We start from the raw sequence: 14,586 nt of genomic DNA on the forward strand, positions 1-14,586 counted from the left end.
ACAGTTGGCCCTGTCCCTCCAGCAACCATGGCACACTGGCACAACTGGAGTTGCATGCTCCCAGCATGCGGGTCACTGGTCAGGTGACAGATCTCTGCATGCACAGTACCACTTCCCACGCTGCCATTACTCCCTGGAACCACGCCTCTTGGGATAAGACCACAAGGGTTCCAGGTCCTGTTCGACATCCCAGCACTAGGCATCTTCTCTGCGCAGGTCTCTGTTGCTCCGACACCAATCTCAGGACTGTCGTTGATCCCTGAACCACCAGCCTAGATGAACCCCACAGTCACCCTAGCTCCAGCATGCCATGGTTTCCGGCGGGCATGCAACACCATAGGTCTATGGCCAGTCTCTAGCACTGCTTGGATTGAAGCATCTAACCTTAGTCGCTCCCTCACCAACCGTGCAGGGTTACAGGTGGCTCTTTTGTCTGCCTGAGTGGGACAGGAAGAGTGCCACGCACTTGGCAACCAAGGGGCAACCAAGAATTTCCCTGAGGCACTGGTACCTCTCTCTTCAGCACTGGTACTCGGTGCCGAATCTGCCCTTTCTCCCCAAGATTAGCACTTGGACTCCATAAGGAGAACCTTTAGCCAGATGACCCTGTCTTTCATTGTCTAGGAATGAAAGGATCTAGAGATTCAACACTTCTCAGAGATGGGGAACTCTGAGTCCAAGACAATCATAATGCGGTTCGCTAACTGGCATATGCCTATGATAGGCAGCACATGCTTTAAAGCCAGGGGAGTTGGGCATGCCCCATCCCCAAGCTATGTCCCTAACAGGGGTGGAAAGAGATTAACTACAACTATTTACAATAAGAGGAGAACTACTTACAAGTGCATAAGCTAAGCTTAGTAGAAAAACTACAGGAGAGGCTGCAGCAAGCAGTTCCAAGCTCTGTCATTAAAGGCAAGAAAGAACTGTGGGTATGTCTACACTAGCCCCATAGTTCGAACTAGGGAGGCTAATGCAGGCGACCGAAATTGCAAATGAAGCGCAGGATTTAAATATCCCGTGCTTCATTAGCATGTTCCTGGGTGGTTGTCATTTTGGAAATTGACTAGCCTGGAAGAACTGCCCGCATCTTCATGCGGCAGAGAAGGGTGATTCCGAAATGAACCCCTTACTTCGAATTAACAGTTTAACCTCATGGAATTAATAACTGTTAATTCAAAGTAAGGGGTTTATTTCAGAACTGCCCTTCTCTGCCGCATGTAGACGCGGGCAATTCTTCCGGGCTAGTCAATTTCCAAAATGGCGACCACCCGGGAACATGCTAATGAAGCACAGGATATTTAAATCCCGTGCTTCATTTGCAATTTTGGTCGCTCTCATTAGCCTCCCTAGTTCGAACTAGGGGGCTAGTACAGACATACCCTGAGAGAGGAGAGGACCTGGCAGCACCCAATATAGTACAGCATGTACGTGCCACTCTAGGGAGCACTGGAACTGGTCCCCTATAGATATTAGTAAGAAAAAAAATCTTCCAGCCCAATCTTCTCACCAGTCCAGGTGGCAAGCACATACACCTCCATTGAATGGACATAAACAAGCACTCGAAGAAGAACCCAATAAATATAGCCTCAGAGGGGTAACCATGTAGTCTGTAACTTTAAAAACGAGAAGTCTGTGGCACCTTAGAGTCTCATTAGCTTTTGTGGGCAAAACCTACTCTCTCAAATGAACCACTCAAGCTCATTTGAGAAAGTGGGTTTTTCCCATGAAAGCTCATGATACTATATATAATATTATATATATTATAAATATAATATATTTGTTAGATTCTAGGGTTGCCACAGGATTACCAATAAATATATTTTAAATACAAAACAGGACTATGTAGCACTTTAAAGACTAACAAGATGGTTTATTTAAACCATCTTGTTAGTCTTTAAAGTGCTACATAGTCCTGTTTTTTGTTTCAGTTACACCAGACTAACACGGCTACATTTCTATCACTATATTTTAAATCAAACTTTAAAACACCCAGGCAATTAATACCTTAACTATTGGAAGCCCAAACCCTGTTGAATGTCGTCTCATTCCAAAACCTTTGGGGAACAGTAGCCATGATTCAGTGTGTATTTAACTTTAAGCATGGGAATAGTCCTGTTGCCCTCAATGGGACTACTCATTAAAGCCAATAGAGTGCTTATGTGTTGTGCTGAATTGGGCCTATATGAAGCAGTGGTACAGCAGAATATAACAGGCTAAAAAGTCTATATGTGCAGGCCTCTCTCACGTGAACAGACCCATTAGACTGGAACTATTAGAGTAAGTGAGGGCTGCAGAATCTGGCTCCTCATACAAATGTAACACAATTATTAAAAATATTCTGACTCCACACTACTTACCAAAGTTAATGCCAAATCTTCTGTCTCCCTTTTCTCGTCCAAGTACAATCGGGAATTGTTTTGTCTTCTTGAAATGATGCAATCCTGAATTAGCCTTGACTGCTGTTTGACTATTTTTGGCCCAATATCCTTCTGACATTCTATTTCCTCTTCTGTCTTAACATCTGTGTATTTTTTGATGTACAGACTCAACACATGTGAGCAAAGACTAACGGGCAAAGCATCACAACCAGTACATCTAATTTGACATTTACAAAAAGTCACAGAACAAAGATATTGTGATATGTTGGAAAGTCCACAGAGACTGACAGGAGAATATAAAATTAACACAGAGCAGTAAATTTAGGTTAGACTTATGGCTACAGAACATGTGTAAAGATGGAAGGACAATGCTGGAAGAGAAGCTACTTAATTTTGTTGGCATCTGCAAATTCCTGGTACATTTATCCACTAGTTTCAATCAAGCAGAAAGCCAGCTCCTATTTAACTGTAATGAGACATTCAAATGGGTGCTAATAGCCATCATTAAGGGTGCTAATAGCCATCAATAACTATCATTAAGGTTGCAAATGCTGTCCACTAGAACCCATTATTTTAATCAGACATAATTTTCAAAATGTTGAGTACAAGTGCCTTTGTGTGGTTTGGGGAAAATAATGTTGTGAATGATCACTCATACTCAACAGGCATCTGATAAGGGTTGAACATCAAATGAAACCCTGTGCTCTTTGTTTGAATAATGAAAGACTGTAAATGTCTGACTAACACAGCAAAATTATTCCCTGCCCACCCCAAAGACAAATCTGTTACATCAGGAACAGGAAATAAGTAGATGTAATGAAAATGCTGTAAAAGAGTTTCTGACTTTTTCAGGGTCTGCAATTTCTGTTAGTATTATCCCAGACTAGAACTCAGTTTCCAAAGGCTTGATTGATAAAATGCACTGCAAAAATTCTAGCCTCTTTGTGCTTCTCACATGGCTGCTACATGTTTCACAGGTGAGTTTTTCTCTGATGTAAATTCAAACTATGGTCAAATGGGCTAATTAAGGGTACGTCTAGACTACATGCCTCTGTCGCCAGAGGCATGTAGATTAGGCTACCCGACAGAGTAAAATGAAGCGGCGATTTAAATAATTGCCGCTTCATTTAAATTTACATGGCTGCCGCGTTGAGCCGACAAACAGCTGATCAGCTGTTTGTCGGCTCAGTGCGATAGTCTGGACGCTCCCCTGCCGACATCAAAGGGAGTTGTCGACAACCCAGGTATGCCTTATTTAAATCGCCGCTTCATTTTACTCTGTCGGGTAGCCTAATCTACATGCCTCTGGCGACAGAGGCATGTAGTCTAGACGTACCCTAAATTAATCAATTTGGAAAGAAGCAAATTAGGAATGGTTTCCTGTATTTTACTAAGAGGGTGGGGAAGCACTGAAATGGGTTACCTAGGGAAGTGGTAGAATCTCCATACCTAGAGGTTTTTACGTCCTGGCTTAACAAAGCCCTGGCTGGGATGATTTATTTGGGGTTGGTCCTGCTTTGGGTAGGGGGTTGGACTCGATGACTTCCTGAGGTCTCTTTCAACCCTTTGATACTATGAGTCTCTGAAACTGCAAAGAGGCTGCTAACAGTATTAGAAAAATGGGTACTAAATGCAGAGGAAGGGGAGATTTACTACCAAATACCTGTATTGTCCTAAATGCAGAAAGAAGAAAAAATACAACACAGTCACAAAATGGGAAGACAACTTTGCTCATCATATTCGAAATAAGTTAATCTTAATGTTTATTATTTCTGAACCTTAATCTATAGGGAAGTTTGGACTCAGGTTTTGGAGGCTGGGAGCAAAGGTATATAGTTCAGGATTGTGTGTATTCTTTGCTTAAATTTGGTATGATTTTTAAATATTCTTCAGGTATGTAGATTTTCAGGGAGTCTTCTGACATAGCATGGATGCTGGTGTAATTTAAAAACACACAACCACGTAATCAGATTTTTGCAACAATCTGCATGTATGTCTTGAAGCAATAATCCAAACTGCTGATTTGGGAGGACTTTATATACTGTTAATATTTTAACACAGATGAAATAATCAGTTATTTCAATTTAGACATTTATTCTATTATCAACAAAGGTTTTCCCAATTAATGAATTTACGGTCCAAATACACATTTGCACAGAAATTCATCATTATTAATTCTCTTATTAATTTGCTGTATTTAATTTCATCTATATTACTATTATATGGAAAAGTAAGGAAGATATTTAGAAAAAACCAGAGCGAGCTGCTTAAGTAAATCATGAAAGGAGCTAATTTATTCTTATTCGGAACCAAGGTTTGTATAAGAGGGAAGTCCTGAATTTCTTATTCCAGCAAAATTCTTATTCAGGCCAACAAGAACTTTCCTGGAGAAAGAGTTTTAGAACCAGGCCCATTTCCTTACATTCCACGGGACCAATTTGAAATGGGAGCAATGTGATTATTCCTCCTTGCAATTTTGCTGTTATTATTTTACAAAATGTGTTCTCCCATTTTTCCTGGTCCTAGTCTACTCTAATAAAAAGAACAATGATTGTCAATAAAAATCAGATCTTTTGTTTTCCGAATACGAATGGCAAAAGCTTGACATTTTCTTTTTAAAACACATTATATGCCTGCTCCTGTTCCTAATGAAGTCAGCATCAAAATTCCCACTGACATCAGTGGGAGCAGGACTGGGCGCTGTACCCAAATAAATTGTGTTTCACCATTATACATACCTCTGAAAAGAACACAGACAAGATGACTAGGCTGATCCAGTGAATAATTCCTGCAAACTGTGATGCACTTGAAACTGTAATTAACACAATATAACAAAGGATAATTTTAATACGAGGTAGCTACTTATATATAATGGTGATTAGTACCATCGCCACTTACATTTAGGAGGAGCACTTCATCTGAAATACTATAATGAAAAAGCAACAAATTGACTAGATGCAATGGGACATGGAGCTTTACCATCTTACGTTGCTCCTTTGAATCAATACAGGTCTGTAGTAACCATGAAGTTATCTGATGACTATTCAGTGCCTTATGTTAAAAACAGTAGGTGATCTCGCTTATTGTTCTCACAGCACAGTTGCTATCACCACTACACTAACCAGAAGTCTCAGGAGAGAGGCTAAGGAATGATTGGGTTCATCCCAGTATTCTGTATTGAAATTGGGTCACCTGTGTGGTCAACTGCCTGTAGATAGGAGCCTCTGTAAAACAAAGCTAGGAATTAGAATAGGCAATGGAGACCCTCGATTCGCTTTCTCTAGTAGTGGCTTTGGAGACAGTGGGTGTCTTGAATCATGCGAATAAATTCCAACCCACCAACCAGTGATCTGCTAACTGCTGTAAAAGCTGAACTCTCACAGCAGACTTCTGTCCAGGGAGCTCATTGCTGGAATGCTGAGGGGGTTCTAACTGGTCCTCAGCTTCTATTTAAACTAATCACAGGAACAGCAATTGTCCATGCAACTAGATTTCTCCTTTGCAATACTTTCTCCTACTGCCTGAGTCTAATCTCCTACTAACCTGAACCTTCCTGCCTCCTGCCTCCCAGTTTGCCTTCTGACCCCCTGGTATTTGATGCAGCCTGTCTTCTGTTCTGATTACCAAATCAGACCACCTGGTTGAGGAAGTGGGCTACTTAGGATGGAGGTGAATCAATTTTATCAAAACCTGTCAACCTAGTTTGAAGCCCTGTAGAAAAAAAGGAACATGGAAAGACAATGAGGGTGAGAGTCTGCATTTGTTCTATGCATGCAAATCTTTGGTGCACAATATCCTGTATTATCATTCTAGGGTATAGCTGTACAAATCCTTTTGGCTTTACTAGGGGATGGAGACTAAATCCTGTGCAACTGAAAACTTAAGAGTAAAGTTTTATAAGCTAACAAAAAGAATTACTTGTTATTCTTTAAATATTTTTTTTAAAAAAATCATGGCATTAATGCTGGAAGATCAATAATTGTTTGAACCAAGTTTTTCAAGAATGCATACATAAATTAAGACAACTTTTATCGCTATTAGGCACTTAAGTAAGTGGCCTGATTTTCAGCTGTCTAACTATGGAACATAAATATTGGCTTCTGCTTTCACAGAAGAACAAGGCATTTAGACCCTGCCCACTCATAGTTAGTTAGAATCTACAAAACCAAAATGAACACCTGCATTGAGCCCAATATTAGAAAACACTTTGAAGAACTAAAGTAACTATTAACAATATTTGATCCCTGCACGTGAATCCAATTGAGCTGAATTAGAAAAATGTGAAATATCATCTGACATCAAACTGCAGGGTGAGCTCACCTTTTCCTCCCGAAAAGGGACATTGGGCCTCTGAGGCTCCTCCCTTGGACCTCCAACCCTACATACGTCCTAATGTTTAAAATCAATGGTACTGCTCCCTTGCCACAGGGCAGCGTGCCCTAGCAGCCAGAGTCAACAGTACAGGGAAGGCTAGAGCCCCCTGTGGGGTTGATCAAAGGTGGGGGACTCGTGTCTAACCTCTCCACCGGGTCCCAGTCCAAGGCCCTGTCAGCGATGGAGTGGACCACCACCCACGAGTTGGTGGGGAATCTGGCCAAACATGCTGAGCACCCAGGATTCAACCCCTTCCTACTCCCAAACTACTTCCTACCAGTCTCTCCTTTGCAGTCGGTTCCTTCTCCAGCTGCGATTCCCTGCTACCTGGCAATGGCATCTGTGTGTACCTGCGCTTCTCCTCCAGGACCTACTGCAGAACCGCCTTCCTTGTCAGTGGGCAGCCCAGACTGAGCTGCTCCACAGGCCTTTATAGCTGGCCTCCAGCTGGAACATGCCTAACAGGGCTGTGGGAGTGAAGCCTACTCAGCCAGGTAGCCAGGCTTAACCCCTGCAGCCCCAGTGCAGGGTATACCATCACACACCTTCCCTCTTAAGAGAGGCTCTGAAGGAGGTGGCCCTTCTTACTCCTCTGCTCCAGACTGGGGAAAAAAACCAAGTGTTTGCATGGGCCCTCCCTGGACAATGTGACACCTTAAAAGTACAGGGTTGGAGGGATAAATACCAGCACATAACCCACTTGTTGCTGTTGATCCAGTGTAACTGAGCATGGAACCAAAGTAAAGGTGGCTCCCAAGAGATAATATCATAATGGCACATTTCACAGCAAGTGCCTCTTGCTCTATGGTAGAATAGTGGGTCTCCCAGGGAAATAACTTGTGGCTTAATTACAAGATGGGGAGCTCCTCTTTTCCTACCTCTTGGGACAGCACTGCTCCTAAGCCAAACTTTAAGGTATCCATCTGGAAGATGAAGGGCTTTGCAAAGTCTGGCTGTTTTAACACTGGTTCATGTGTCAGCTGCTCTCACAGTGCCTGGAAGGTAACCTCACAGTCCTGGGACTCACTCAACTTTCTGGGGTTAGTGGTTCTTCGTCAGATCTGTCAGTGGGGTGGCAAAATTTGGTATGAACTGGCGATAGTAGCCAGCCAGCCCATGGAACTGCCAAAACTGCTTTTTTGTTGTGCGGGTGGGATACCTCCATAGAGCCTCCACCTTATTGATTAAGGGTTGCAGCTGCCCTTTTCCTACAGAATAGCACCTGCTGGCACAAGTGGCACTTGGCCGGATTTGCAGTGAGGCCTGCCTCACCCAGGGCTCATATTACCTTGGCTAGATGTTGGAGATGTTCCATCCAGCTGTTGCTGTAAATAATAATATCATTAATATAGGCCACCATATATGCACTGTGGGGTCCCAGAACCTGATTCATCAGCCTCTGGAAGGTGGCCGCAGCTCCATGTAACCCAAAAGGCATCATGGGGAATTGGAATGGTGTAGGAAATGCTGTCTTCTCCCTTGAATGGTGTTAGTGGAATCTGCCAGTACCCTTTTGTAAGGTCCAGGGTGGAAATGAACTCTGCTTGGACTACCCATTCAAGCAGTTCATCTATCTGGAGCATCGAATAGGCATCAAAAAGTCCACACAAAAACTAATCGACCCTTCTGGCTTGGGGACTAGGACTATCACGCTCCTCCACTCGCTCCAGGATTCTTCTTCCACTTCCAAGGCTAGCATCTGATTCAGTTCTTCTCGCATAGTGTCCCACATTTTTCTGGGGAGCAGGCAATGGTCTCTCATCTTCTGTCTGGGGATGGTGGTGCTGTGGTGGCTCGTCAGGCTTATCATCCCTGGCTTGGCTAACAACTCGTGGGTGAAGTCAGCCATTAGCTGTTGTAGTTGACTTTGCTGCTCAGAGTCAAGTTCCTTTCTGATGGTGACAGGCTTGGGCTCTGCAAGTTCCTCTACCCGATGCCCCAATTCAGCCTCTGGGGAATACGGGGCAATCATCAGAGCTTCCCATGCCTTCCAGGCTTTGAGGTTCACATAATAGACCCTTGTCTCCTTCCAGCACCCCGGCAGACATATCTCATTGTCAGAAGGTCCTACTTGCCTTGCCACCTCAAAGGGCTCCGGCCACTTCACCAGCAGTTTTGATTCAGATGATGGTAACAACAATAGCACCTGGTTTGAAGGTCCTCATTTTTGCTCCCTGGTTGTACTGGGCTGCTTGTGCATTTTGAGCCCGCTACATGTTTTCGCAGGCTAAGCTGCCAAACTCCCAGAGTTGTTCCTGGACTTCTAATATATATCGTACTGACCCTTGGATCCAGGTTTCCTGTTCTTCCCAGGTGTCCTATAAAAGCTCTAAAATCCCACAGGACCACCTCCCATAGAGAAGTTCGAAGGGGGAAAAATCCCTTTGGAGACCTTACAACAAAAAGCAAGGTGGGCAGCAATTTATCCCAGTGTCACAAATCATCTTCCATGAACTTCCGCAGCATAGATTTCATCATCCTATTGAATCTCTCTACTAACCTGTCTGTCTCTGGGTGGTAGACTAAGGTTCTAAGGACACAAAAGTTCAATAAGTGGCATAGCTCTGCCATGAGCTTTGAGGTCATATTAGTCCCTTGGTCTAATAAAATCTTTCATGGTAGCCAGGCCCTCGGTAGTTCATTGGTGATGGTGGGAGCTATGGCACCTTGTAGGGGGAGTACCTCAGGGTGCCATAGTCCACTATTACGAGGATACACTTATGGCCCATACCACCCTTCTCTAAGGGTCCCCCCAGATCTAAGCCAATCCGCTCAGCAGGCATCCCTACCAAGGGTAAGGGCATCAGCAATGCTCGAGAGTTCCCCATTGGGCTGGTTTTGTGGCACTCAGGTCATGATGCACAGCAGTCCCATATTTCCTGATGTATACCCAACCAGAAAAACTGCTGGAATATTCTCACATCGTGAGGTGCCCAGCCCAAGGCACTGCATGTGCTAGGTGCAACAACCCCTGGCAGAACTGTTGTGGGACCAGCAGCTGGCAGATGTCCATCTAGGTCAGTGGTTCCTCAACCCAGTCATAAAGAACATCCTTTCTGATCTCAAACTGGGGTCCTCGGGGCGGGCGCTGAGGTTGACCATCTCCCCAAGTCATGTTTGTCACTTGCTCCCAGGATTGGGTGACACCTTTGCTCTTCAAGGAAATCCCCCTTTCCCCCAAGATCCCAACCTACTTAACAGAGGTCAAAGGGAACCTCTCCCAGGTTGGGTTTGGGTCTTTGTGCCTCGCGGTCCCCTGAGGGTCCCTCCTCAGGGTGGTTCGGTGAGAGCCGTCCAATCAATACCCTCTGTGAAGAGGCTGAGCCTTCTGTGTTCTCACAGTATTGGTGCTCCAGTCACTCAGAAGGTCCATGAAGCCTTGCCAATCACATCATAGGACCACTGGGTAGACTAACTTTGAGGTCACTACCACCAAGCAGCATCCTTCCCTCTGCCTGGCTTCCAGCATCACCTAGGTAGTTCAGCAAGGCTTCATATCCCTGTGGATGCACTGAAAGTGGACCAGGTTTCCACCTATCTCTGTAGAATCATAGAATACTAGGACTGGAAGGGACCTCGAGAGGTCATCGAGTCCAGTCCCCTGCCCCCATGGCAGGACCAAATACTGTCTAGACCATCCCTGATAGACATTTATCTAACCTACTCTTAAATATCTCCAGAGATGGGGATTCCACAACCTCCCTGGGAAATTTATCATAGAATCATAGGGCTGGAAGAGACCTCAGGAGGTCATCAAGTCCAGCTCCCTGCCCAAGGCAGGACCAATCCCAACTAAATCAACCCAGACACGGCTTTCTCAAGCTGAGACTTAAAAACCTCTATGGATGGAGATTTCACCACCTCCCTAAGTAACCCATTCCAGTGCTTCATCACCCTCCTAGTTAAATAGTTTCTCCTAATATCCAACCTAGACCTCTTCCCGTGTAACTTGAGACCATTGCTCCTTGTTCTGCCATCCGTCAATACTGTGAACAGCCTTTCTCCATCCTCTTTGGAACCTTCCTTCAGGAAGTTGAAGGCTGCTATCAAATCCCCCCTCGCTCTTCTCTTATGCAGACTAAACAAACCAATATCCCTCAGTCTCTCCTCATAGGTCATGCGCTCCAGCCCCCTAATCATTTTGGTTGCCCTCTGCTGGACCCTCTCCAATGCGTCCATATCCTTTCTATAGTGGGGGACCCAGAACTGGGCATAATACTCCAGATGTGGTCTCTCCAGAGCCGAATATAGGGGAATAATCACGTATCTAGATCTGCTGGCAATGCTCCTCCTAATACACCCTAATATGCCATTAGCCTTCCTGGCTACAAGGGCACACTGTTGACGCATATCCAGCTTCTCATCCATTGTAATCCCCAGGTCCTTTTATGCAGAACTGCTCTTAGCCAGTAACAATTCTTGGGATTCTTTCATCCCAAGTGCAGGACTCTATATTTGTCCTTGTTGAACCTCATCAGATTTCTTTTGGACCAATCCTCTAATCTGTCTAGGTCACTCTGGACCCTATTCCTCCCTCCGGCGTATCTCTCCCCCTAGCTTAGTGTCATCTGCAAACTTGCTGAGGGTGCAATCTATCCCCTCATGCAGGTCATTAATAAAGATGTTGAACAAAACTGGGCCTAGAACAGATCCTTGGGGCACTCCACTATAAACCAGCAGCCAACCTGACATTGAGCCGTTGATCACTACCCATTGGTCCCAACAGTCAAGCCAGCTTTCTATCCCTCTTACAGCCCATTTATCCAATCCATATTCCCTTAACTTTCTGTCAAGAATATTGTGGGAAACCGTAGCAAAAGCTTTGCTAAAGTCAAGGTATATCACATCCACTGACTTTCTCATATCCACAGCGCCAGTTACTTCATCATAGAAGCTAATCAGATTGGTCAGGCATGATTTGCCCTTCGTGAATCCATGTTGACTATTCCTGATCACTTTTTCCTCTTCCAAGTGCTTCAAAATGGATTCCTTGAGGATCCCCTCCATGATTTTTCCAGGGATTGAGGTAAGGCTGACTGGTCTGTAGTTCCCTGGATTGTCCTTCTTCCCTATTTTAAAGATGGGCACTACATTTGCCTTTTTCCAATCATCCGGTATCTCTTCCAATCTCCACAAGTTTTCAAAGATAATGGTGAAAGACTCCGCAAAGGCATTTGCCAACTCTCTAAGTATCTTCGGATGCACTAAGACTGGACCAATGGATTTGTGTATGTTTAGCTTTTCTAAATAGTTCCTAACCTTTTATTTCCCCATGAAGGGCTGTCCACCTCCTTCCCATACTGCGTTGCCTAGTGCATTTGTCTGAGAGCTGACCTTGTCCGTGAAGACAGAGGCAAAGAAAGCATTGAGTACTTCAGCTTTTCCCACATCATCTGTCACTAGGTTACCTCTCTCATCCAGTAAGGGCCACACACCCTGGCTGTGTCTACATTGGCACCCTTTTCCAGAAAAGGGATGCTAATGAGACACTTTGGAATTGCAAATGCCGCGGGGGATTTAAATATCCCCCGCGGCATTTGCATGAACATGGCTGCCCCTTTTTTCCGGCTCGGGGCTTTGCCGGAGAAAAGCGCCAGTCTAGACGGGATCTTTCGGAAAATAAAGCCTTTTCCAGAAGATCCCTTATTCCTCTTAAAATCAGGAATAAGGGATCTTCCGGAAAAGGCTTTATTTTCCGAAAGATCCCGTCTAGACTGGCGCTTTTCTCCGGCAAAGCCCCGAGCCGGAAAAAAGCGGCAGCCATGTTCATGCAAATGCCGTGGGGGATATTTAAATCCCCCGCGGCATTTGGAATTCCGACTGGTCTCATTAGCATCCCTTTTCTGGAAAAGGGTGCCAATGTAGACACAGCCCCTCTCTGATCACCCTCTTATTGTTAACATGCCTGTAGAAACTTTGTTACCCTTCACATTCCTTGCTACCTGCAATTCCAGTTGCATTTTCACCTTTCTGATGACTCCCCTGCATTCTCGAGCAATATATTTATACTCCTCCCTAGTCATCTGTCCAAATTTCCATTTTTTGTGTTTAAGCTCACCAAGGATTTCCCCGGTAAGCCAGCCTGGTACCTACCATATTTGCTTTTCTTGCTGCGCATAAGGATGGTTTCTTCTTGTGCCTTTAATAAGGCTTCTTTAAAATACTGCCAGCTCTCCTGGACTCCTTTCCCCTTCATGTAAGCATCCCAGGGAATCCTGTCCATCAGTTCTCTGAGGGAGTCAAAGTCTGCTTTTCTGAAGTCCAGAGTGTGTATTTTGCTACTCTCCTTTCTTCTTTTGGTCAGGATCCTGAAATCTACCATCTCATGATCACTGCTTCCCAGGTTGTCACCCACCTTTACTTCACCTACTAGTTCCTCCCTGTTTGTGAGCAGCAGGTCAAGCTGCGCATGGCCCCTGGTTGGTTCCTTCAGCACTTGTACCAAGAAGTTATCCCCAACATTCTCCAAAAACTTCCTGGACTGTCTGTGTACTGCTGTAGACTACATCCAGTTCTGTCGACAAAGCAAGCTGCTTTGTCGACATGAGTGCGTAGACGCAAAGAACAGTGTAGATGCAATAACCCCTTCTGTCGACAGAACTCTGTCGACAAAAGACGTTATTCCTCGTACAATGAGGTTTACTGCCATCAACAAAACTGCCAAGTCCTGTCAACATTATGTTGACAGAACTTGGCGGTAGTGTAGACGCAGGTATAGTTTTGTCAACAAAAGTCCACTTTTGTCGACAAAACCCTGTAGTCTAGATACACCTTCCCTGTTCACAAGCTCCCTGGCCACTGACTCACTCTTTTATAAAGCCCTGGACTGCCTGATAGTCCCTCACAGTACGGGTGCTCCAGTCCCTCAGGAGGTCCGTGAAGCCTTGCCAATCACATCATAGGACCACTGGGTAGACTAACTTTGAGGCCACCAACACCAAGCAGTATCCTTCCCTCTGCCTGGCTTCCAGCATCACCCAGGTAGTTCGGCAGGGTTTAATATCTGTGTGGATGCACTGCAAGTGGACCAGGTTTCCACCGATCTCTGTAAGGCCAGATCTGCTCAGATGAGGGTTTGATTATAACCAAAGTCAACTAGCGCAGTGGTGGGCGTCCCATTCATTCAGACAGGAACCACTATTTTTGCCAAGTTTTTTTTTCCGGACCCAACACTTCACTACCAACCTATGTCCGTAGCTACAAGTCAAAAAAATAACATTCTCTCCTGAAGTGTCCCTCCTGGCCATGGTCAGAACAGCAGTTTTGTTTCCCTTCTGTAGGCAGCACTTCCTGGGGCCTCTCAGATCCCTTTGCGAGTCTCCTCTTGTTTGCATAGGGATGCTCCCAATGTGCTCCCTTAGTTGGCAAGGCCTCATATGGCGGGGTGGCCCAGTGAGGGAGCAAGGAATCCCTTTGCCTGGTCTGTAGGGCCTCTGATCATGTAGTTTGTTCCACTCCTTTTGACTAATTGGCTTTGGGTTTGGTTTTCCCTCTGGCACCATATAGCCCTCGGCCAGGGAGACAGCTTTGGTAAGGGTTGCTAGGTGGTGCCGCTGCACCCATTCCTTCTCACCCCCCGCAAGATCTGTACAAATTGTTCCAGGGACACCACCTTAAGCTATTTGTGCACCCATCTGTGGCTCCAGTTCCAGCCATCACCAGCAGTGATCATAGACTTATAGAATCCTAGGGCTGGAAGAGACCTCAGGAGGTCATCAAGTCCAGCCCCCTGCCCAAAGCAGGACGAACCCTAAATAAATCAACCCAGCTAGGGCTTTGTCAAGCCAGGACTTAAAAACCTCTAGGGATAGAGTTTCCACCATCTCCCTAG

The 14,586-nt window shown here is 45.1% G+C and overlaps 1 protein-coding gene across 1 annotated transcript in view; it reads right to left on the reverse strand.

Annotated features, from left to right (window-relative positions):
• The window catches only part of TMEM266 (transmembrane protein 266), a 264,791-nt gene that overhangs the window by 140,308 nt on the left and 109,897 nt on the right, over positions 1-14,586 (reverse strand). Inside the window, exon 5 of the mRNA XM_006126238.5 lies at positions 5,120-5,193. Within this exon, the coding sequence (XP_006126300.2) occupies positions 5,120-5,193 (74 nt within the window). The remainder of the gene's footprint in view (positions 1-5,119; positions 5,194-14,586) is intronic.

This window comes from Pelodiscus sinensis, chromosome 14 (assembly GCF_052426305.1).
Source record: "Pelodiscus sinensis isolate ZL-2025 chromosome 14, ASM5242630v1, whole genome shotgun sequence".
Classification (NCBI taxonomy): Eukaryota; Metazoa; Chordata; order Testudines; family Trionychidae; genus Pelodiscus; species Pelodiscus sinensis.